A 23,986-nucleotide genomic window follows, 5' to 3' on the forward strand; every position below is an offset into this window, starting at 1 on the left:
CCAAGTCTAACACTGTTGAAAATTTTTTTTCTAACTTTAACATATGGCTTCTAGAAGTTGAATTGAGTTCATGGTATGAGTTTGCTGGCAAATTCTAATTTTCATTTTGATATATTTTCTGCTTTGGTGATCACTATCTGATATGGTTGTTCCGGATACTTTGCTCTGACAGTTGCGGCTCTTCCATGCATCCTCTCGCGAGTTTCTAACTTTTCCACCTGGGCTCGAATTGGGTTGGGAAAAATATCCTATTTTAGGGTCCTTCATAGGCATGCCTGAAGAATAGCAATTACTAATAATTCTTGAGAGAATACGGTAGATAGTTTAAAAGCTAATGGGCTTTTACATTTATGATGGCTTTTAAAAGGGTTAGCGTTCGTGAAATTTGAGTTGAAATAATGGTTTGTGCTTGAGCTGAAATGGGATGTCGATTGTTCATCAGTGGAGAATAAGGAACTGAATAAATTATCTTTGCCAATATATATGCGCAGCAACCTAGGTGAATATTGTCATATAGAGAGACAAGCGAAGCGTAGCAATTCATATATATGTTTATTCATGAATTGAGTGGTTTGAGTACAGCAGGAGCAATTCAAGGTAAAAATATGTATGTTTATTCAGCGTAGCATCTTGATTTTAATGGCTAGAAGGAGAAAGATTGGAAAGTGGGGCATCTTATTCTTATACTGAATATGAATTCCACTAGCTACTTGGGTAAGCTGAGTGTTAAAACTTAAAATGCGTCATCCCTTAAACGTTAGTATCGCCATAAGCCGATTCCCAAGTGGCAGAGATTGATCCTCGACCAATATAAAACCCGCCATATGTCTGCTAGTTCAGTTTAAGGAAGTGTATAACCATGAAAAACTGTGGTTTTTACGTGGCAATGGTCCCAGTTCAACTTGCTTATGGTGGATCTAATATTCTCATTAAAATTGCTCGAGAGGCCTCAATCAATTTGTCTTTGTGGTTTACCGGCACATAATTGCAACACTTTTGTTAGGCCCCCTTGCTTATGTTCTCGAAAGGTAACCTAACCTTGCAAGTTTCAGTCTTTTACTGTTCTTAGTTCTTATGAGTTGTACGACATTTTTTTTCCTTTCCAGGCAGTGAATCTGTATATAATCTTGCACAGACAATTGCCTGCCTGAACTCTACCATTAATTTCAATAGCTCAAAAGAACATGGATAAATTGTGGTATTGTATTTTGAAAACAGGAAGGAACGCCCTTCGTTTTCAGTGTCAATGTACGGAAAAATATTTCTTCTGTCATCTCTGGGGACTACTATTTTCTTTAATGTTTACTATGTCGGTTTAGCATATACATCTCCAACCGTAGCAACTGCCTTGAGCAATGTTATCCCTAGCTTGACATTTCTCATGGCAGTTCTTCTCAGGTAATCTTTACTGGATCAATATTTTGTGTTCCATATCTGTGCAGATCCGCTTTTTAGCTTTATACTATTAGTTCAGCTTCAGCAGAGGCCATTGTAGCAATTGCTTTTCTATTCCATTTCAGGATGGAAAAGGTGAAGATTAGAAGTGCTAGTGGTCAAGCAAAAGTACTAGGAACAATTATCTGCATTGGTGGATCACTTGTTTTTACCTTCTGGAGAGGAGGGTATCGGTTGAAAGGCTTTGTAGACGGACCTCTGATAAACATCTACAGTACCAAGCATCGTTCTGTTGGAGTGTTGAGGTACGGCCAAGAAAACTGGCTTAAAGGCTCCTGTTTTATTCTCATTAGCACCATTGCATGGAGTGGATGGCTGCTTCTCCAGGTGACCGTAAGATAGATATTTGGCTTCTAATGTTACAATTCAGTATGTATATATTAACTTCTAAACCATTTTTCCTTTTTGATGAAATTCTTTTCCTCACAGGGAACAATATCCAAAGTGTACCCAGCTCAACTGTCACTGAATGCTTTGATTTGCTTCATTGCATCATTGCAATCTTGTTTGCTTGCGCTGTTCTTCGCTCGAAATACTCTTTTATGAAGCTGGAGTGGAATGTGCAGCTTTTAACCATTATCTACTGTGTAAGTATTCTTGTTCATATCTGAGTCAGAACTGAAATGAGCCTAATCACCTTGCACCTCATTTTTATTTCAATTGAGGGAAAAAAAAAAAAAAGATTAGCGCAAAAGATGCTGGAAGCAAGCCATATTTTTTGTATGGATGTGCCAACGGTGTTAGCATTTTTTATAGGGAATTTTGGTCACAGCGTTATCCAACTATATACAAACATGGTGTATCAGCTGCAAGGGACCAGTTTTTGCATCAACGTTCAGTCCACTGTGTGCAGTCTTTGTAGCAATATTTTCTGCAGTTGCTTTTGCAGAGAGACTTCACTTGGGCAGGTAATTAGTTATATTGACAACAGTAAGTTCGTTTGTTCCAGGGGCAGACCTTGCATTTCGTACCCGATAAATAATCCGATTCAATGTTTGTATTTATGTTACGTCTTTGGCAATTTTTTAGCTTGGTAGGAGCATGTCTCATCATCGTGGGTCTCTACATTGTACTTTGGGGCAAGCGGACCGACAATTTTATGACTGAAAATGGGGACTGTTGCGCATGAAGCAATAATCACAACAATATAGAAATAATAGACAACAATCAATAATAAAAAACGTAGAAAAAATAAAGCACATCAAGATTTACGTGAAAACCCTCCAATGTATAGGAAAAAAATCACGGACCATCAGAAAAATCTTCACTATCAAATAATAGGTATACAAAGTTCTTCTCTAGCTAAAACTAGAGCTAATCAACAACTAAAGAAATAATTGAAGAAATCTCATCAAATAAGTGACTCAACAAATACATTCTGGATTTGTTTCTAAAGAGCTTCAAACCCGACTTCACCGTTCAGAATGTAGAACTCTGAATCATAAACCTCCTAACAAAGTTTCAACTCAATCGGACCACGGATTGACTTCCGTTCAACCAACTCTCCCTTTTCTTTTTTTTCTCTACCTTTTTTTGCTTTTCTTCTTTCTTTACTTGGTTTTCGACACACACTTAAAACAATCCCACCTTTTTTTTATTAAGTAGCTAGGGCTTTGTGTAAAATGAAAGATTAAGGCCAATGGCCTTTACTTGGTCCAAAACCACTTACATGAGGTTGAACCCCATTTTTCTAACAATCTCCCCCTCCAGCCCCATTAGGAGGAGATTCATCACCATAGTAGTTTCATTTGAAACTTACCTTGGTCAAGGAACTCATTTCGATCAAGTTACTACAAAGCTCAAGCTTTTCCCTAGGAAGTATCTTAGTCAACATATTTGTTACATTCTTATCAGTATAGACTTTCTTCAATAGCATCTGTTGTTCTTCAATCACTGAACGTAACCAATGATATCTAACATCAATGTGCTTTGTTCTAGCATGGTACACGGTATTCTTATTCAAATCTAAAGCACTTTGGCTATCACAAAATATCACATACTCTTTCTGATTCAACCCCAATTCAAGAAGAAAACGTTTCATCCAAAGCATTTCTTTACATGCTTCGGTTGCTGCAATATACTTAGCCTCTGTAGTTGACAAAGCAACACACTTCTGCAACTTAGATTACCAAGATACAACTCCTCTTGTAAAAGTGAACAAATACTCTGAAGTAGATTTTCTACCATCAAGATCGCTTGTCATGTCAGCATTCGTAAACCCTTCTAGAACTGGTTGTAAAACTCTATAAGTCAAGCACATTTTTGAGGTACCCCTCAAATATCTAAAAATCTATTTCATTGCTTCCCAATGAACCTTTCTCGGATTAGAAAGAAATCTGCTCACTACACCAACTGCATGAGCAATGTCAGGCCTTGTACAAACCATAAGATATATTAAAAAACTGACTGCAGAAGAATAAAGAATACTAGACATAGCTAGTTGCTCTTCCTTAAACACTGGACAAGATTTCTTACTTAGATGAAAATGGTTGGCAAGTGGACTGCAAACTAATTTAACATGTTGCATGTTGAATCTACCAAGCACTCGTTCAACATATTTTTCCTGTGACAACCACAGCTTTTCAGCTTTCCTATCCCGGATAATGTCCATACCAAGAATCTGTTTTGCTGGACCTAAATCTTTCATATCAAAAGACTTAGATAATTGTTCTTTCAACTTACAAACCGTACTAGCATCTTGTCCTACAATCAACATATCATTAACATATAATAATAGGATAATGAAGTTATCATTAGGGAATTATTTAACATACACACAAGAATCCGTTACTATTCTTTTATAGCTATAACTCACCATAAAAAAATCAAACTTTTTGTACCACTGTCGCGAAACTTGTTTCAAGCCATACAAACTTTTTTTCAATTTATAAACTAAGTGCTATTTTCCTTTCACTTTAAAACCCTCAGGCTGATTCATATAAATGTCCTCCTGCAAATCATCATGCAAAAATACAGTTTTAACATCAAGTTGCTCAAGCTCAAGATTCAAACTAGCTGCTAATCCCAGTACCACTCGAATAGAACTCATCTTTACAACTGAAGCAAACATCTCATCAAAATCGATGCTTGATTTCTAAGAAAAATCTTTTACTATCAATCGAGCTTTGTACCTCACTAGTTTGTCACCATCATTTTTTAACTTGAACACCCATTTATTCTTTAATGGCCTCTTTCCTGTTGAAAGTTTAACAAGATCATAAGTATCATTCTTTTGCATTGACTCCATCTCTTCTTTCATTGCTTTTAACCAGTGCTCTCTATCCGGAGTAGCCTGTACATCTTAAAAGCTTTTTAGCTCCCTTTCACTGGTAACTAAAATAAAATCTAAACTTGGATATCTGGTAGATGGCTTACGCTCTCTAGTAGATCTCCTGGACTGAGACTCTACATCACTTGATGCCAAAGGTAGCTCCCTCTGCTCAACACTCTCAGATAAAGAAGATTGCTCTCCCTGTTCAAAACTAATTGGATCTAGCTCATCACCAACTATGGCTGGCTCACTCATATTTTTAAGTTTTGTTTCTTGCTCATTTCCATCATCTGTGACTCTTTCCTATGGTATCCCTGTCGGTATTGAAACATCACACTCAACAGTAACCTGTATAGTCTTCTAATTTTTTTCAAGGTCTGTTATGATTTTTTTCATGAAAGACCATATCACTACTTCTGATTATCTTTTTCTTTACTGGATCCCATACCCTGTAATCAAATTTTTCATCACTATATCCTACAAATACACACTATGTGATTTTATTGTCAAGCTTTGATCTCTGTTCTTTCGGTACATTCATGAATGCTTTACACCTAAAAACTTTCAAGTGAAAGTATGAAGTATCTTTTCTTGTCCACACTCTTTCTGGAATGCCAAAGCTCAAAAGAACTGATAGTGATCTATTAAGTAAATAACAAGCCGTGTTAACTGCTTCACCCCAGAATGACTTTGATAATTTTACCATCTTCAACATACATCTGACTTTTTTCATAATGGTATGATTTATTCTTTTAGCTATACCATTATGCTGCGATGTTTCAGGTTTTATCATCTCATGCCTGATCCCATGCTTTGAACAATACTCTTCAAAGCCTTTAGATGTGTATTCCTCATCATTATCAATTCGAATACACTTCAAAGATAACCCTGTCATCCTTTCAACCATGACATAAAATTTTTGAAAATATTACAGTACCTGACTTTTGTATTTCAACATATACATCCAAGTCTTATGTGAAGCATCATCAATAAAAGTAATAAAATATCTACTATCACCTAATGATTCAACCGCAATGGGATCACATACGTTAGAATAAATTAATTCTAATATATTTTCTTTTCTCTAAAAACTTTTACAAAAAGAAACTCTATGATGCTTACCAAACAAACAATAATCACATGAATCGAGAGACATATCTTTGGTCAAGGAAATAAGATACTGCCTTACCAAAATCTGTAACCCCTTTTCACTCATGTGTGTCAGCCTCTTGTGCCACAAGTTTGCTGAAGCATCATTTTCAACGGTATTTACCTGGTTACCGTTCAATTGCATCCATGTCTTATACATTATGCAGCATAGTTTTTTCCTTGCAATTATCATAGATCTTTTGAGAAGCTTTCACTGTCCATTCTTTTGTTGGCTTTCATATCCCTCCTTATCAAGGACATTAATAGCAAGCAAGTTCATTCTCATATCTGAAATATATTTGACATCCCTCAAAGTCAACATGCAGCCTGTACTAGTTTGTATAACAATATCACTAATCTCAATAATCCGTGACACACTCTTATTTTTCATCTTGGTACAACCAAAGTCTTCTGCTTTGTAAGTTGTAAACAACTCTCTCTTAGGAATACTATGAAATATTGCTCATGTGTCAACTATCCACTCAATGTCGGGATCACTAACATGATTACAATCATCATGTGTACAAATCAAAGTAACTGAATCACTATTTGAATTCACTGTTGTAACATTGTCATTATCTAAACTCTTACCTTTCTCATCTTTTCACTCTTACTTCAAGATTTTACAGTTTCGTTTTATATGACCTACCTTACCATAATAGAAACACTTCACTTTACCTCTAGACTTAGATCTATGTTTAGACTTATCACGACCTTTTGAGTTCTAACCTTTGTCGATGTTTCTACCCCTGTTCTCTGTGACCAGAGCTTGATTCTCAGGGTCTACATCTTTTCGTCTTGCTTCTTCATTAAGCATACTATCATTTACCATCTCCAATGTCACCTTATAATCAGCAGCTGAATTAAGAATAGTCACAATTAGAGTATTTCAACTGTCTGGCAATGAACTCAAAAGAAATAACACATTCATTTCATCATCCATCTTAAGCTTCATAGTAGTCATCCGATTAAATATATCCTAAAAATCACTCAAGTGCTCTGTAACAGATCGTCCATCCCTGTATTGTAAAGTTACAAGCTTTTTAACAAGCATAACTTTATTCATACATATTTTTCTCTCATAAAATGCTGTCAATTTTTTTCAAACAATGTAAGCATCTGACTCCTGCGCTACATGATGAAACACGCTGATATCAATCTATTTTTTGATTGTAGCTAGCATCTTTCTACCTAGCTTCTTCCAGCTTTCATCTTTCATATCTACTAGTTTAACCGAATCACCTAATACTGGCTCATACAAATCTTTACAGTATAGATGATCCTCCATCATAGGCTTCCAAATTAAATAATTCGATGCTGTCGATTTTATCATGGAACCTGTATCACCCTTTATGATCTCAAATAGAATTTACTTCTATCCTGGGTTGCTTTTGTATCGATGTCTCAAAATAACCTTCGCTCTGATACCATTTGTTGTGCCTAAAGCACTAATCACAATAATACAGAAGCAATAGACAACAATCAATAATAAAAAACGCAGGAAAAATAAAGCACACCAAAATTTAGGTGGAAAACCCTCTAGTGTAGAGGGAAAAAACCACGGACCACTAAAAAAATCTTCACTATCAAATAATAAGTATACAAAGTTCTTCTCTAGCTAAAACTAAAGCTAATCAACAACTAGAAAAACAATTGGAGAAATCTTACCAAATAAGTGACTCAACAAATACACTCTGGATTTGTTCCTAGAGAGCTTCAAACCCGATTTTCACCGTTCAGAATATAGAACTCTGAATCATAAACCTTTTGATATGGTTCCAACTCAATCGGACCACGGATCGACTTTCAACCAGCTCTCCCTTCTCTTTTTTCGCTTTGCTTTTTCTGGCTTTTCTTTTTTTTTTTACTTGGTTTTCGACACACACTTAAAACAACCCCACCTCTTTTTTACTAAGTAGCTAGGATTTTATGTAAAATGAAAGATCAAGGCTCATGACCTTTACTTAGTCCAAAATTACTTACATGAGACTGGACCCATTTTCCTAACAGGAAGTAGAATGATGGCATGATGCTGGAGATTTCTGGAACAACAACCGGCGATCAATCCATCACAAGTGAAGTGAAATGCTGAGAGAAATTAAATCTGCTCTTGCCAAAATCTTCAGTCGTTAAGACAGGAGACTTTTTGGAACCCCTGTAATAGCCAGTTGCTTCTATATGCTATCGTTAATGCTATGATAATTGGCATAAACAAGAAAGTGAATGTAAATAAAAATATGGTTGTCAGAATCTTGTATGGTTGTGAAAGATGTTGAATTTTTTTTCCAACTTCTAACATATGGGTCTTTGAAGTTGAATTGAGTTCATGGTATGAGTTTGTCAGAATCTTGTATGGTCGTGAAAGATGCTACCAGCAAATTCATTTGATCTTGGTTTGTATTGTTGTTGACCTCAATTTGTTTGGGATTAAAGTTAGCGAACCCATTTTCATTTTGATATATTTCTGCCTTGGTGATTACCGTCTGATATGATTGTTCCGGATACTTTGTTTGCTCTGACGGTTGCAACTCTTCCTTGAATTCTCTCGCAAGTTTCTATCCTTTCCATCTGGGCTCCAATCGGGTTGGAAAAGCTCCTATTTTAGGGTTCTTTATAGGCATGCCCGAAGAACAGCAATTACTAATATAATTCTTGACAGAATGCAGTAAATAGTTCAAAAGCTAATGGGCTTTTACATTTATGATGGCTTTTAAAATGGTTAGCGTACGCGAAATTTGAGTTGAAATAATGGTTTGTGCTTGAGCTGAAATGGGATGTCGTGATTCTTCGGTGGAGAATAAGGAACTGAATAAATTAGCTTTGCCAATATATATGGGCAGCAACCAAGGTGAATATAATCGTACAGAAACAAGCGAAGCGTAGCAATTCATATGTATGTTTATTCCTGAATTGAGTGGTTTGAGTACAACAGGAGCAAGTCAAGGTAAAATTATGTACGTTTATTCAGCGTAGCATCTTGATTTTAATGGCTAAAAGGAGAAGGATTGGAAAGTGGGGCATCTTATTCTTAAACTGATTATGAATTCCACTAGCTACTTGGGTAAGCTGAGTGTTAAAACCTAAAATGCGTCATCTCTCAAACGTTAGTATCGCCATAAGCCGATTCCCAAGTGGCAGAGATTGATCCTCGACCAATATTATAAAACCCGTCAATGTCTACTAGTTCAGTTTAAGGAAGTGTATAAACATGAAAAACTGTGGTTTTTACGTGGCAATGGTCCTAGTTCAACTTGCTTAATGTGGATCTAATATTCTCATTAAAATCGCCCTTGAGAGAGCCCTCAATCAATTTGTCTTTGTGGTTTGCCGGCACATAATTGCGACGCTTTTGTTAGGCCCCCTTGCTTATGTTCTCGAAAGGTAAGCTAACCCTTGCAAGTTTCAGTCTTTTACTATTCTTAGCTCTTCTTTGTTGTAAGGCATTTATTTCCTTTCAAGGCAGTGAATCTGTATATAATCTTGCTCAGTCAATTGCATGAATATAGCTGAACTCTACCAGTTACTTCAATAGCTCACAAGAACATTGACTACTTGTTGTCGTGTAGATACAATAATAATTTGTGCTATAGTATGAGGAACGCCCATCGCTTTCAGTGTCAGTGTTGAGAAAAATATTTTTGCTGTCATCTCTGGAGACTACTATTCATCTTAATGTTTACATTGCTGGTTTAGCTTACACTTCTCCAACTGTAGCAACTGCCTTGACCCTTGAGCAATGTTATCCCTAGCATGACGTTCTAATCGCAGTTTTTCTCAGGTATATGTACACTCACTTTTTAGCCAGACCATCATCTCAATCTCAGTTGGCACCCAAAGTTTCAAATAGCGATTGTATAACGAAATAGTAATTGTAAAATTACGATAATATCATCACTCATCATCATTATTGAAAAAAATACGATTGAGAAATTAAATTACACTCAAAACAATACATAATGATCACTAAAAAAAATGATGTAATGAAAAATAAGAATCGTTACTCTCATTATTCTCATTTTTTTAGTCATTGATTCAAATTAAACAAAAAAAAAACTTCAATAGACAATAATCTTAACTCAATTCATAAATTATTTAAATTAAAATCAGTCTCAAGTCTTGAATTAATAATCAAAATAAAAAAAAATTAAATTACTTTTTTTTTTGTAAAAATTTTGTAGAATAATATTGATTTTTATGATAATATGAGAGAGATCGGAGATGAAATCAAGATACTCTATAGATAATAACATTGATAAAAGTACGCGAGAGAGAGAGTGACAGATGCATAGAGAAAAAAAGGGAGAAAAAAAAAACACAAAATTGAGTTGAAAACGAAGGTTTCTACCTTTTTAGTTTTCAAAATTTGGGGGAAATTTTAGGGGAAGGGGTTGTATGCACTGAGAGGGACACGTGGGTGTTGAGTGGGGTGGGGTGGGGTAAGGGGGGTTTTTATTTATTTAATTTTGTAATTAATTTTATTAACATATAAGTTTAAAAATTTGTAATTTTTGAAATTATATATATATGAATTTTAAATGAAAATTTTTAATAAATTTTTTGGTATAAGTTAGATAAAAAATAATTAAAATTAAATATTATAATTTGATTTTGTTATTTATTAATTTATGATTTTTTATTTAAAATTTAATAATTTTTTTGTTATTTAGGTATTTATATTGTTGTCAATTCTTTTATTATTAGATTAATTCTTATTAATTTATAACTATAGTTGATGAAATTTAAAATTATTACATTTTTAAGTTTGTAATTTTATTAAATATGGATGTTTGGTATTTAACATAATATGTTTAGTTAATATTTTGATATGTCTAGAATTAATTTTAAATATGAACTTGGTTAAGTAAAAATTTTATTGTTAAATCAAATATAAATGTTTTATTATAATCTAAATAAAATTGTGAATATTATTTTTAGAAAATAAAAAATATAGTGTTATAAATTGTTTTAAAAAATATTAAATAAGAGTTTTTATAATTATAATTATAATTATTGTATTTTATAATAAATTATGTAAAATTAAAAAAAATTAATGACCACAATGATCGTGATGACCACAATAATCTCCACTATATCCAAAAAAAACGATAAATACGATACGATAAAAAACGTGATCACAATCGCTATTTAAATCTCCATTGGCACCTTTCTTTCTAGCAATTGCTTTCTTCTGTTTTCATTTCAGGATGGAGAAGGTGAAGATTAGAAGTGCCAGTGGGGGAACAAGCGTATTGGGTACCCTTATTTGCATAGGTGGTTCGCTTATTTTTACCTTCTGGAGAGGAGGGTTCCAATTCAAAGGCCTTGTAGACAGGCGGGCCCTTGGTAAACATCTATAGCACAAATGGTTCTCATGGTGAGAATAGGCATGGAAAGGAAAGTTGGATCAAAGGTTCTTCTCTTATTCTTGTCAGTTACATTGCTTGGAGTGGATGGCTTATACTCCAGGTGAGTAGATATTCAATAATGTATGTGGCTTCAAATGTTTTATGTAGATAAATACCATGGATAATTCTTTTTTCCCCAGTTTTGGTATTAACTTCTCCCTCACAGGCTACAGCATCCAAAGTCTATCCAGCTCGATTATCACTGAATGTTTTAATTTGCTTCATTGCATCGTTGCAATCTTCTGTTCTTTGCAAGAAATCCTCTCTTGTGGAAGCTGGAGTTGGAATGTGCAGCTTTTGACCATCATCTACCGTGTAATTGTTCTATTCAGAATTCAGCTAACTCTTAACTTCCAACAGCTCATGTTTACTTAAAAAGAGAAAAGAGAAATTGAATGTGACAAGGCTAGTAGCTTGCAACATTGATTCTCCGCATGATTTTGCTCATGATTTTGCTCTCAGCATTAGTCTACTACCTACGAACATGGTGTGTCAGTAATAAAGGACCAGTTTTCGCAGCAATGTTCTCTCCGCTGGTCGTTGTTTTTGTAGCAATATTCTCTGCAATTCTTTTTGCAGAGCGACTTCACTTAGGCACTTCACTTAGGCAGGTAAGTTGTGCTAATAAAAATTTCTTTCTTCCACTGCCTGCAGTTCACATGGGTCTAATTTGGTTACAATTTGATTTAGGCAGTTCAATGTTTTTTGAATACTACTTTCTCACTTCTGTTAAAAACAAATCTCTACTTTGTACTTTGGGGCAAAAGGAGAGATAGCTTTGCCGCTGGAAATACAAAGGATGGAGATGATAAAAAGCTAGTGATTTCCAGCAATAAATGCCCAATAGCCAGCGATAAGTCTGTCACAACAGAGGAGATATGTTGAGAAAAGTAAATCGGCTTTTACCACCAAAAGATTTCGCCATGGTGAATTATATGCCAAGACTTCGAATCATGGTGATTTTCATGAAGTAGCCAGTTGGTTCAGTGTGCTTATTTCTAGTAAATGAATAAAGAAGAACGTAAATGCATTTGAATACGAAAAATGATAAATAATCAATGGTTGTCACTCAGATTATTTTGACCCTTTTTCACAGATGCCATCTCTGGTAAATAATCTGAAGTGCCAAGCATTAGTCTTCTTCTGATGGAAATAATAGTTTCCATATGTTACCATTGGTGCAGAAAGAGTGATTCCAGCACAAAACAAACGTCCCATTTTGCCAAACCATTCTTCTGAACTAAAACAGAACAACAAAAACAACCTGAGTTTCGTTTATCAAGTTAAACTCTCAGCTCTTGAAGCCATGTTTCCAAGCTTGAACTAAACTAAAATTTTTGAAGGGACTACCAGTCAATTAAACAAATGAAACCCGATCCCAAAGACCCACGAAGGTGCAAACAGCACTATGTATCTTAACTAATGAAAGATGACATGCGATGTACTTTAACTATTGGCAGACTAAGTTTAACTGTTATAAATCTTCAAACGGAGAAAAGAAATACCAGTAGTCAGTTAAGAAACCATGAATGCATTAACCAAGGTATATGAACTTAATCCTTAAAGACCCAGATTAAAACATGATAGAAGATGTATCAGAAGACATATCTACTGTGCTTATTTTGAAATTTTCCAATCCTAAACGGGTTTTTTTGGTGAGGTAAGGAAGCCTTGCAAACAAATAGAATAAGATGTGTAAGGAGACGACAGAGAGGAAGTTTGGAGCACACCTTGAGGTATTGAGTGCAGTAGCGTATGGTATAAGTGATGAAGCAAAACGAGCAAGTAAGAGAATAAGACTTGAAAAAGGGATTTAGGAAGAGAGAATTACAAAAAAAAAAAAAAGTAAATTTGTCAAAAAAGCCCAAAAAATGAGTTATGGGAGCTTTTATATATAGACCTTCAAAATGAGAGTTATATGATAAGAGCATTGAATATAAATAATGGTGAATAATGAAAAAATTAATCGTTATTGAAAGTATTAATGCATTATTTAATAAGAGTTTAGTTTAGTTTTTGTGATAGATATAGCAAACAGAGAAGTTTACTATTTATTCTAAAAGAAAAGAAAAACCACTCATATTTGAGAGAAAAATTAAAAAAAAAAATCTCTTAATTATTTTCATATATGATCCATCAAGTTAGATTTTTCGAGATAAATCAATAATGAAATTAATTCAAAAATTCTGTCATATTTTGAGTTATTATCACTTTTTCTTTGGATAAAGCAACATTTGATAAAATATCTTTTGTGAAATAATTTTTAGTGAAATAACTTCTGGTGAAAGAATTTTTTATAAAAGTGTTGGTATTGTTCTTTGAATAAGTTATTTCGACAAAGGTTGTATTGTTCTCTTAATAATTATTTTGTAAGTAACTATTTTATAAAAGCGTTATTCCATAAATAATTATTTCATAAAATAATATTCATTGAATCATCTGTTTTTATTTATCTTTAATTTTAATAATTTTAAAGAAATTTTAAAAAGTAAAATATTAGTAATCAAAATTAAGTATCTATATTTTATATCGTGCATGATAATTCTTAATATAAGAAATTCTTATGCACTAATATAACGAAAGAGTAAAAATAAAAAAAAAAAAAAGATATACTTATTTTCATAATTTAAAGATGAATAATATATGTCTCGTTCAAATATATATATATATATATATATATATATTTATTGACTGTGTATTGCGCATGGGCGGGTTCATTGCCCCCTCTATGAAAATTTTTTGATAAAGATCAAAATATTCTAGCATAAAATAAGTAATATGAGTGTTTTTTTTTTTTAAATAAGAGAATAAATAATAAATTTTTTTAAAAAAAATTAGTAGAATAAATAATAAAAATGTTTTCCAATAATAAGAGAACAATTAATAGAAATGTTTCCCTTAAAAATAGAAAATAAATAATAAAAATATTTACTTAAAAAATAAAAAAAAGTAATAAACATCAGTTTTGTTTTTCTAAAATAAATCAAGATAGCCAATTTTTTTAGCAAGTACTATAAAAAAATTGTTTAGTAGCAGAGTCTTGACTTATGCGCAAAGGCCTACCTTATGCATAGAGGTGAAAAGAAGGGCGATAGATCATATTTATTTGCTGACAAATTTTTATTTTTTTTTGTCTTGTTTCACGTTCACTTTGTTTGCCTTCTCCTGGTGGTTACAAGCAAATTCTTATATGTCACACATTAGAGTCAAAGTCAAAGAAACTAATAAAAGTAAAATATGAAAAGTTCAATTTTATTAAAACAACCTTCCATGCGCAGGGCATCCCTGTGCGTGGGAATGCCCTATAGGCGAGGTACATTTTTTTTTTTACTTTTAAATTTTAAAAAATTAAATTAAAAAATAACTAAAAATACATATTTAAAAATTATAAAAAATTTGAACTCACTTAGGAATTTATTTCTTATATAGTATTCCCCTGCGTAAAAGTTCTTTTCTAATTAAAAAAATTGAATCTTTCATCCAAAGCAATTATAAAAAGAATAATATTATTGAAAAATATGCATGATAAATTGAACCATATTTTTTTTAAGAAAAGTTTCACTCATGAATCATTTCTTAAGATGATTTATGAGCATTTTGGGATTTTTTTTTATAACAAGAAGAGTTTCATAAAGTAATGTATATGAGAATCACTTTTTAAAAAATGATAAATGAAAATTTCTTCATGAAAACATTTCTTAGAAGTGTGCTTAAGGAATACTTTTTAAAGAAAAATATTTTTTGAATGCTAGAAAACACTTTTTGAAACAATATAGAAGGAGTTTTTCTAAAAAAAGCATACCGTTGCATTATAATTTTTTTAAAATACACTTTAAAGAGTACATAAGAAGTGACTTTTGAAGTAACAAGTTCAAATATTTTTTTTAAGAATGCTAAGTAACAAATGTTTCTTATGGAGATTTCTTTGAATTAACATAAATAAATAAGATGTTTTTCTTGACATACGTTGAAATTTTTTTAAGAATGTTAGGTAACAAACATTTTTTAGGTAGATTTTTTTTTAATTAACATAAATAAATAAAATGTGTTTCTTGACAATCACCTTTGAAATGTAGGAAACATTACTTATCAGAAGGTAAGTGATGTACTTCACAAAAATTATGAGCGAAAATACTCTTGGAACAACATATGATAAATTCGTTTTTAAGAATTATTATTTAAATGTAAAAAAAAGTGTCAATACGAAAGTATGAATGAGAGATTTTTTTTTTTTAAATGATAGGTAATGAAAAGTATTTCATGAGAAGCATTTCTTAAAATTACACATGAATGTTATGAGAATTCTTTTGAATAATAAGAAGCAATTTTAAAAAAATAACTTTAAAAAAATACATCTGGAATACTTATTATGATAGCACGAGAGTACACCAAAAGGAAAAGTGAGAAATGGTTTTTAGTATAGCACTTGAAAAATAGTTCATTAGAATGATTTATGAAAATTTTCTTATGACAAAAACTTTTAGAATAATACATAGGATGTTCTTTTTAAGAAATATTTTGTAATGTGAAGTAAAATGATTAGTAAAGTGTTTTTTAGAAATAATTTTTTTTTATGATGTTGTGTGAGAATAAGAAAAAAGCAATTCTTAAAAATTACATATATAAGCATTTTAAGATATTGAATAAGAAACGTTTTTTTATAATCATTTGTCAAAGTAATATAAAAATGAGCTTTCTTAAAATTTTTTTTGAAGTGACACACAAGTATTAAGTATGAGTAAAACATCTTTTAGAATAGTAATGTGACGTTTCTTAAGATATCGCATAAGAAATTTTACACAATAAAAGAATGAAAAATATTTTAACTGTCAATTTTTTTTTAAGAGTAAAGTAGTGACAATAAGAAAGTAATATAAAATACTTCAATTGTCAACTTTTTTTAAAGTTTTTGTATGTATGGGTAATGTAGTAGCAAAAAAAACATAAATGAGAGTAGCATAAAATTTTCTCTTTACAAAAGAAAGTTATAGAAGAAAATCAAATAACTATAACATCTAAGTTTTTTTTTTTTAAAAAAAAAGAGCTTATAAATGAGAGTTATGTAAGATTACAAAGATTGATTTTCTCTTTGAAATATTTTATATCTTATAGTGATGAAAATAGTAGAAGGCCACAAAGTGTTTATTGAAAGAACTTGTACCTAAACTAAATCAAATAATAAAACTTAAGATGTTTCGCTTCCTTTAGGAATTTTTTTTAGGAAAATTTTTAAGATTGAAATTAACTATTTTTTCAAATTTGTATCATCATATGTATGCACTATACAATTTTGCTTCATTATATTTCAAAGAGTTTTAAGCATTTCATATGCAAATTATCTTCATAGTAAAGTGAACTTCTTAGCATATTAAAAAATATGTGATATAATAATATGTATATAATATAGTACTCGTGAGACTTTTCAACTTTTTTGTTCAAAAAATCTTAATAATATTAGCATTTCATCATTGTAATTGTAATATGTCTAGGTGTGAGGTAGATAAAGTGTATAATAGTAACACTAATATAATTATATATGTGACTAAGAAGAAATTTCGACTTCATATTAAGGAGATAATTTCTCAACCCAATACAAAAAAAATGTTCTATCCAAGTAAGAGCAATGAAGTTGCGACCAAAAGCATCAAGAGAAATAATTTACACATAGTACTTAAGAGATTGAGGCTAACAAAATAAGCGGTAAAGCTGTAACCAATAATTATATTCTAAATAAATAAGAGAGATAATTTTCAACTTAATACCAAGGAAGCTCACTTAATAACAAGTATAAACAATAAAGTTGCAATTAAAGAATGAGTGATATAATTGCGGCCAAAGAACAATTTTCAATTTGAAGATAATTTTCATCTTGACACTTAGGAGATTCATTTAATAGCAATTATCATCGATAGAGTAAAGGCCCAAAAATGAACAATAAAGCCGCGGTCAAAAAGTGATTTTCAATTTCATACTAGAGAGGATAATTCTCAAACTCTATATGTATTAAAGAGATAATTTTTGCTCAACTTAGTATCAAAGAGATTAATTTGATTCAAAGCTTGAAGTGTTAAATTGCAGCCAATAAAAGTAGATTCAACAGAATGGTCATATTGATTTATCAACTTTATATCTCAATTTGATTTTGAAGACAAATCTCATGTACAATTAAAGAAAACTCTCAACACAGTTGAGGGTGATGATTTTTTTTATTGAAGTTATAAAAGGACAAACATTTTCATCACTTTTGCAATATTTGATAAATGAGCATGCATTAGAATAAACATTTGGTGGAATAATACATATTTTTTATTTTTCTCATGTTAACTTTTTTTTTTCAATTAATTGAAATTCTCAAACGTGTATGCACTAAATAATTATAGTAAAGAAATGCTTGAATGGCTAAAATAGTAAAAGGTAAAGATTAAATATTTGTAATTGATTAAACTCTAATATGAAGGAATAAATGTTCTAACCATATTATTGCTCTACCATTGAGTATTCTTGTGGCATTATGATTTTTCATACTTAGTAGAGTTGCTTATATCATGTCTCTGGTGAAGTTCTATCCAATGCAATCGTTCCTCCCTAATGGAGTCATCAAAATGTAAACAGGTTGTTTGATGAGGTGAGAAAACATTGTAAATAAGTAAAACAAGATGTGTTGGGAGATGGCAAAGAGGAAGATTAAAGCAGACCTTAAGGTATTGAGTACAGCGACAGATGGTAGTAGGTCATAAAGCAAGATTAAGTAAGAAAAAGAATAAGGTTAAAAAAAGGATTCAAGAAGAGAAAATTATAGAGAGAATTGAGTAAATTTGTCATAAGTCTCTAAACCCCCCCCCCCCAAATGAGTTATGGGAGCTTCTATAAATAGGTTTTCAAAATGAGAGTTAAATAACATGAGTATTAAATATAAATAATGGTGAATAATGGAAGAATTGATCATTACAAAAGGCATTAATGCATTATTTAATGAAAGTTTAATTAGTTTTTAATGATAGATATAGTGAACATAGAGGTTCACTATTTGTTTAGAAAAAAATAAAGAAGCACTCATATTTCAAGGAAGGTAACCTCTTAATTGTCTCTATATATGATCCAACAAGTCAAGCTCTCTAAAACAGTCCAATAGTGAAATTAACCCATGAACCTTGCCATATTTCAAATTATTTTCATTTCTAATTTTGGTGAAGCATCTATTGTGGAATAACTCTTAGTAAAATAACTTTTGGTGAAAGAGTTTTTGGTAAAAGTGTTGGTGTTGTTCCTTGAGAAAATTGTTTCGAAAACAGTTATTTTGTGAAGATATTGTTCCGTAAAGAAATTGTTCATTGAATAGTTGTTCCGTAAACAATTATTCTTTGAAAATGTTATTCCATGAATAATTGTTCTATAAAATAATTTTCACTGAAATAACTTTATTACCGATTGTGACCGATCTTTAATATTAATAACTTTTAGAGAAATTTAAAAGAACAAAATATTTAACCAAAATCATGTAGCTACACCAACATAAAAGGACAATAGTAATTTCGCAATTACATCATGGGTAAAGAACCATGGACACTGATCAGTTTTATTAAGTTTTAGCTTCTTTCCCTGTTGGGTAGGCTTGGAACAAGTTAACCTCATACCTTTTGTTGAAGTTATATGCTAAAGAATAATAGAAGCAGTTCTTATTATTTGAACTCTGCACCACTTGACAAAGAAACTCAGAAAGGAAACTCATATTCTGGATTAAATTCTATTATGTTTTAGGGTTTAAAGAAAATTTTCATTCACAAATACATATTATGGTTTACGTGTACAACAAAAAGAATAAAGCAAAAACAAATTATAGCTAGCAATGGAAAAGTGAACAGCTCAGTGATAAGCACTAACTTAGCAATGGCGCAATAGGCCTGGTCTTTTATTAGCATATCATCATGAACTATATATGTCTGAGATCAATATTTCGTTCACTTTATTAGCATGGATTTCTAGATCACTAAACTTTGCCACTAATGGTGATTAAAGTTTAGGCATGTAGAATTAACTGCCTTTTGCTTTACTTAGTAAACTTCAAAAGTGGGGGGCATCATATTCTTGATGTAATATTTCCAAGAAGCGGTGGAGATTGATCCAGCCACCAATGTTAAAATGCAGCCATTGTATCTGTTAGTTTATGTTAAGGAAAGGCAGAACCATGAAAAACTTTGTTTTATGTGTTGCAATGGTGCTGCTGCAATTGTCATATGCTGCATCAGTCATCCTCGTTAAAATTGCCTTCGCGAGGGGCCTCAATCAATTTGTCTTTGTAGCCTATCGACATACAATTGCCATGTTTTTATTAGGCCCCTTTGCTTATGTACTCGAAAGGTGAGAGATATCTTTGCAATTTGTTCATTAAGGTGTATGTGTATTTTGCTGCGCGTATTTTCAGTTGAGACTACAGCAGAAATTTGTTACACTTACTATTTGCCAGAGCATCGATAACAGCATTAACAACCTTTATCTAAACTTTATTTGGAAAGCAGGAAACGGCGCCCTTCACTTTCATATGGAGTGTTTGCAAAAATATTTTTGCTCTCATCACTAGGGACTACCATTTACTTTAATGTTTTCTATTTCGGTTTAGCATATACTTCTCCAACCGTAGCCTCTTCCTTGAACAATGTTATCCCTAGTTTGACATTTCTCATGGCAGTTCTTCTCAGGTAATCTTTACTGGATCAGTATTTCTTTTCCATATATGTGCAGATCCGCTTTTTAGCTTTATACCATTAGTTCAGCTTCAGCAGATGCCATTATAGCTTACTTTCTTTTCCATTCCAGGATGGAAAAGGTGAAGATTAGAAGTGCTAGTGGTCAAGCAAAAGTACTTGGAACAATTATCTGCATTGGTGGATCACTTGTTTTTACCTTCTGGAGAGGAGGGTATCAGTTGAAAAGCTTTGTAGACGGGCCTCTGATAAACATCTATAGTACCGAGCTGGGTTCTGTTGGAGAGTTAAGGCACGGCCAAGAAAACTGGCTCAAAGGCTCTTGTCTTATTCTCATTAGCACCATTGCATGGAGTGGATGGCTGGTTCTCCAGGTGAGTAAGATAGATATTTGGCTTCTAATATTACAATTCAATATGTATATCAAACTAATTTTCCTTTTTGATGAAATTCTTTTCTCCCAGGGAATAATATCCAAAGTTTACCCAGCTCAACTGTCACTGAATGCTTTGATTTGCTTCATTGCATCATTGCAATCTTGTTTGCTTGCGCTGTTCTTTGCTCGAGATCCTCTTTTGTGGAAGCTGGAGTGGAATGTGCAGCTTTTAACCATTATCTACTGTGTAAGTATTCTTGTTCATATCTGATTCAGAACTGAAATGAACTTAATCACCTTACACCTCATTTTTATTTCAATTGAGGGAAACAAAAATAGATTAGGGCAAAAGATGCTGGAACCAAGCTATATTTTTGCATGGATGTGCCAATAGTGTTAGCATTTTTTTATAGGGAATTGTGGGCACAGCGCTATCCAACTTCACACAAACATGGTGTATCAGCTACAAGGGACCAATTTTTGCTTCAACGTTCACTCCACTGTGCGCTGTCATTGTAGCAATATTTTCTGCAGTTGCTTTTGCAGAGAGACTTCACTTGGGCAGGTAATTAGTTATATTGACAACAGTAAGTTCGTTTGTTCCGGTGGCAAACCTTGCATTTCTTATCTGATAAATAATCCGTTTCAATGTTTGCAATTATGTTACGTCTTTGCAATTTTTCAGCTTGGTGGGAGCATGTCTTATCATCGTGGGTCTCTACATTGTACTTTGGGGCAAGAGGACAGACAATTTTGTGACTGGAAATGGGAAGGATAATGATGGTATACTGCTGGGGATTTCTGGAACAACAACTGATGATAAATCCATCTCAAGACCAGCACAAGTGAAGCAAAATGCTGAGAGAAATTAACTTTGCTCTTGCCAAAATCTCCAGTCGTTAAGACAGGAGACTTTTTGGAACCCCTGAAATAGCCAGTTGCTTCTATATGCTACCATTAATGCTACGATAATTGGCATAAACAAGAATGTGAATGTACTTTGAACTTGAAGATTATAAATTAAAATCCTGGTTGTCAAGGACAGCGATATTATCTGATCAAAAGAAGTAGGTTTTGTCATAGACATAGAGTAGTCGCATAATTATTCCCTAAACCTCTTTAATATGATTCTTACAAGGTGGCCACACTGCTTCATGTCCAAATTAAAATGCTACATCAGTTTCCAGATCTGCTGCTACTCATTCAAGAATAAATTGCATTTAAAGATTCTATAGAAAAAGGAAGAAGGGGCCAGCAAAATAAAAGCCTAACAATAGCAAAACAACAGACAAAACATGATAGAAGCATTCAGCCAGAAAGGAAGACTCAAATCCTAATGGATCTTGCATGGCAATAAAATTGATTGCAGGCAAAGAACCAGGATACATTTTACATTTCATTTTTTAGTTTCCTTCTTTCTCTTAGTGGAAGGCTTTTTGGTTTGCAGTACAAGCTCTGGAGGGCTATTTAATTGGTCAGTTTGAGGTTCCTCAGGCAGGGTACAGTGCAAAAACTTCTTGTTGGACCCAACTTGGGTGCAGAACAACTTTAACATTTTTCTCCCCCTCATCCATTTGAGCATTATCTTCATATGTGTTTTGCTGTTTAGTCCACCAATACCAGCTTCCTGTCATTAGAATGAAAAGCATCTAAATTAGAAACAAGGAGTTTGTTAACTATACAAAATAATAATAGCCTTCTATTCTATCCTTACAAGCTTTTTCCCTTCTTTCACCGAAAGATGAAGACTGCGCAATAAATGCAAAGCACAATCTTGGTAAACCAGTGCAATGCATGTCTCTGTTAGAAATATAAATAGAGCATAATATCCTAATGAACACAACCACACAGGTAAATATTCTTTAAATATGCAATACCAAATTATGCTACAGGCTAATTGTCAAGGTAGTTAAAATTCGACTGTGTTGCTTGGCATTGCAAAGCACTTATAATAACGCTTTTCCACAAGTACAAGGTGATAATGGAAATTGACCAGGCAAAAGGCTCCCACTGTGTTTACCAATTACCAGAACATATTGACCGTACCTTATCCCCCCTCCTGCTTAAAGGTGCAGACATAACCCATGTGATCAAAAGGAAAGAAAAACTCAATATATCATCAGAAATTCACAAGAATTAAAGCAAATCAAAAACAAAAACAGAGCAAAAAAATATTTTACAGCATTATCAGAATAGTTGGTAAAAAAATACATGGGCAATCATTCTAATTCGCAAGAAACAAATTACAAGTAACTGGCAAAGAGATACTGAGAAAATGAATGGAACAATTGTACTGACTATTGAATCATGATAATCAATTATCCACTAACTAAAATGTGTGACTTGGCCACTTTCATTTCAGAATCCTCTGGAATTATATCTATACAATTCATGGATAAATTTTGACATATCAAAAAATAAAATGATAAGAGAAATAAGTTTTTAAGTTCACAAATAACGCTACAAGACGATCTTGTATCAACAAGGCAACGAATGCATGATGAAATGGAAGGAAAAAGTAAACCTTCTACAACTAATGAACTTGGGTATTCAGAACTAGAGATGTAAATGATATATTAGTATTCGCAAATCACTCGGATTCGATTCGAATAAAACTCGAATTTGGCTCGATTATTATCGAGTCGAACTTAAGCTCAAGTAGCTCAATTTATCAATTAAGCCGAGTTCGAGCATTCTTATATTCAACTTGAGTAGCTTACGAGCCTAATCAAAATTTATATTTAAATATATTTTTATTATTTTAATAAATAAAATATCTCGATCTTGAACTCAAGCTCGAATATTTTTATATGTTAATCGAACGAGCTCGAGTAGCTTGATTTTTATATCGAGTCCGCTTAAGCTAAAAAAATAAAACTTAATAAAATTCAAGTCGAATTTCGAGCCTCAAATTTGAATGAGTTATCGATTTTAATACTATATCGATTCTAACTCTATCGATTACGTCCCTATTCAGAACTTAATCAAAAGAAACGATTCAAATCACAAAAACACAGTAAATAATAATATTTTAATTAAAAAAAAAAAAGAAAGAGGACCTTGGCGTGGATCCAAGTGTTGGGAATGGTGAGAGGACCGTGTTGCTTGATGACGTCGTAGAGAGAACTGGCGATGGAATGAGCTTCTGGAATGGGTACCTTTGGGTTGATCTTTCTCACATTCACTGCCCCAGTCCTCGACACGTACCGAACCAACAAGCTCCCAACGCTACCATTCCCTCCCTTTATGTTGTTCTTCACCACCCCAGCTAACCACATCTTCCTTCTGTTTCTGATTGCTCAATTTTTTCACAGCTTATTCGTCTGATGATCTCTAGCTTACGAGCTTTTCCGATTTCAGGGTTTTAGGAAACCCAGGTAAGACGAGCTTGTCAAATGGACAATTGGGCCCATTTTTTGTGCCTTTTGGGTGATTAAAGTGGGCCCCTTTTGCCTACCCAATAAAACATGAAGTTAAAGTAAATGAGTGGTGAGGTAAAGAATGAAATGGGCCTTTTGTCTCCCATCCATTTACTCTTTAGTCACTTTCTTTGTACTTTTTCTTTAGGCCAGGCAAAATATAATGGTAGTTGTTTTTTTTTTTTTTTTCCTCTCTTCTTCTTGTAGTC

The 23,986-nt window shown here is 32.7% G+C and overlaps 3 protein-coding genes and 2 pseudogenes across 4 annotated transcripts; 4 read left to right on the top strand and 1 right to left on the bottom strand.

The window, feature by feature from the left end:
* Positions 1 to 93: 93 nt before the first annotated feature.
* On the top strand, positions 94 to 7,879 carry LOC111308347 (WAT1-related protein At5g07050-like; annotated as a pseudogene). The gene is made up of 6 exons (XR_016345086.1): positions 94 to 1,028; positions 1,219 to 1,398; positions 1,521 to 1,782; positions 1,885 to 2,042; positions 2,212 to 2,363; positions 2,485 to 7,879. The product of XR_016345086.1 is annotated as a WAT1-related protein At5g07050-like (transcript).
* Positions 7,880 to 8,644: 765 nt separating this feature from the next.
* LOC111308357 (WAT1-related protein At5g64700-like) lies at positions 8,645 to 11,655 on the top strand (annotated as a pseudogene).
* On the top strand, positions 11,256 to 13,000 carry LOC149516744 (WAT1-related protein At2g37460-like). The gene is made up of 2 exons (XM_089765604.1): positions 11,256 to 11,891; positions 11,971 to 13,000. The coding sequence occupies exons 1-2, from the start codon at positions 11,715 to 11,717 to the stop codon at positions 12,163 to 12,165; spliced, it is 372 nt and encodes a 123-aa protein (XP_089621730.1). The 5' UTR covers positions 11,256 to 11,714; the 3' UTR covers positions 12,166 to 13,000.
* A 6,400-nt stretch (positions 13,001 to 19,400) lies between these two features.
* On the top strand, positions 19,401 to 21,402 carry LOC111302776 (WAT1-related protein At5g64700-like). Its single transcript, XM_022898601.2, has 6 exons — positions 19,401 to 19,638; positions 19,797 to 19,976; positions 20,095 to 20,356; positions 20,447 to 20,605; positions 20,772 to 20,923; positions 21,044 to 21,402. The coding sequence occupies exons 1-6, from the start codon at positions 19,445 to 19,447 to the stop codon at positions 21,228 to 21,230; spliced, it is 1,134 nt and encodes a 377-aa protein (XP_022754336.2). The 5' UTR covers positions 19,401 to 19,444; the 3' UTR covers positions 21,231 to 21,402.
* A 47-nt stretch (positions 21,403 to 21,449) lies between these two features.
* On the bottom strand, positions 21,450 to 23,753 carry LOC111308376 (uncharacterized). Its single transcript, XM_022906702.2, has 2 exons — positions 23,418 to 23,753; positions 21,450 to 21,985 (listed from the first exon to the last, which is right to left on the bottom strand). Exons 1-2 carry the CDS (start codon positions 23,634 to 23,636, stop codon positions 21,755 to 21,757), a joined length of 450 nt encoding a protein of 149 aa, XP_022762437.2. The 5' UTR covers positions 23,637 to 23,753; the 3' UTR covers positions 21,450 to 21,754.
* Positions 23,754 to 23,986: the final 233 nt, after the last annotated feature.

This window comes from Durio zibethinus, chromosome 9 (genome assembly GCF_047325235.1).
Source record: "Durio zibethinus cultivar Kanyao isolate XHJ-2024 chromosome 9, ASM4732523v1, whole genome shotgun sequence".
In the NCBI taxonomy this organism is placed as follows: Eukaryota; Viridiplantae; Streptophyta; class Magnoliopsida; order Malvales; family Malvaceae; genus Durio; species Durio zibethinus.

Bases quoted from the DNA above. Each gene is read 5' to 3' on its own strand.
- LOC149516744 (XM_089765604.1), top strand. From the start codon at position 11,715: ATGATTTTGCTCATGATTTTGCTCTCAGCATTAGTCTACTACCTACGA. The intron at 11,892-11,970 runs GTAAGTTGTGCT...AATTTGATTTAG, and splicing joins TAGGCACTTCACTTAGGCAG to GCAGTTCAATGTTTTTTGAA.
- LOC111302776 (XM_022898601.2), top strand. From the start codon at position 19,445: ATGTTAAGGAAAGGCAGAACCATGAAAAACTTTGTTTTATGTGTTGCA. The intron at 19,639-19,796 runs GTGAGAGATATC...TTTGGAAAGCAG, and splicing joins TTTGCTTATGTACTCGAAAG to GAAACGGCGCCCTTCACTTT. The intron at 19,977-20,094 runs GTAATCTTTACT...TTTCCATTCCAG, and splicing joins CTCATGGCAGTTCTTCTCAG to GATGGAAAAGGTGAAGATTA.
- LOC111308376 (XM_022906702.2), bottom strand. From the start codon at position 23,636: ATGTGGTTAGCTGGGGTGGTGAAGAACAACATAAAGGGAGGGAATGGT. The intron at 21,986-23,417 runs GTCCTCTTTCTT...TTCTAATGACAG, and splicing joins ACACTTGGATCCACGCCAAG to GAAGCTGGTATTGGTGGACT.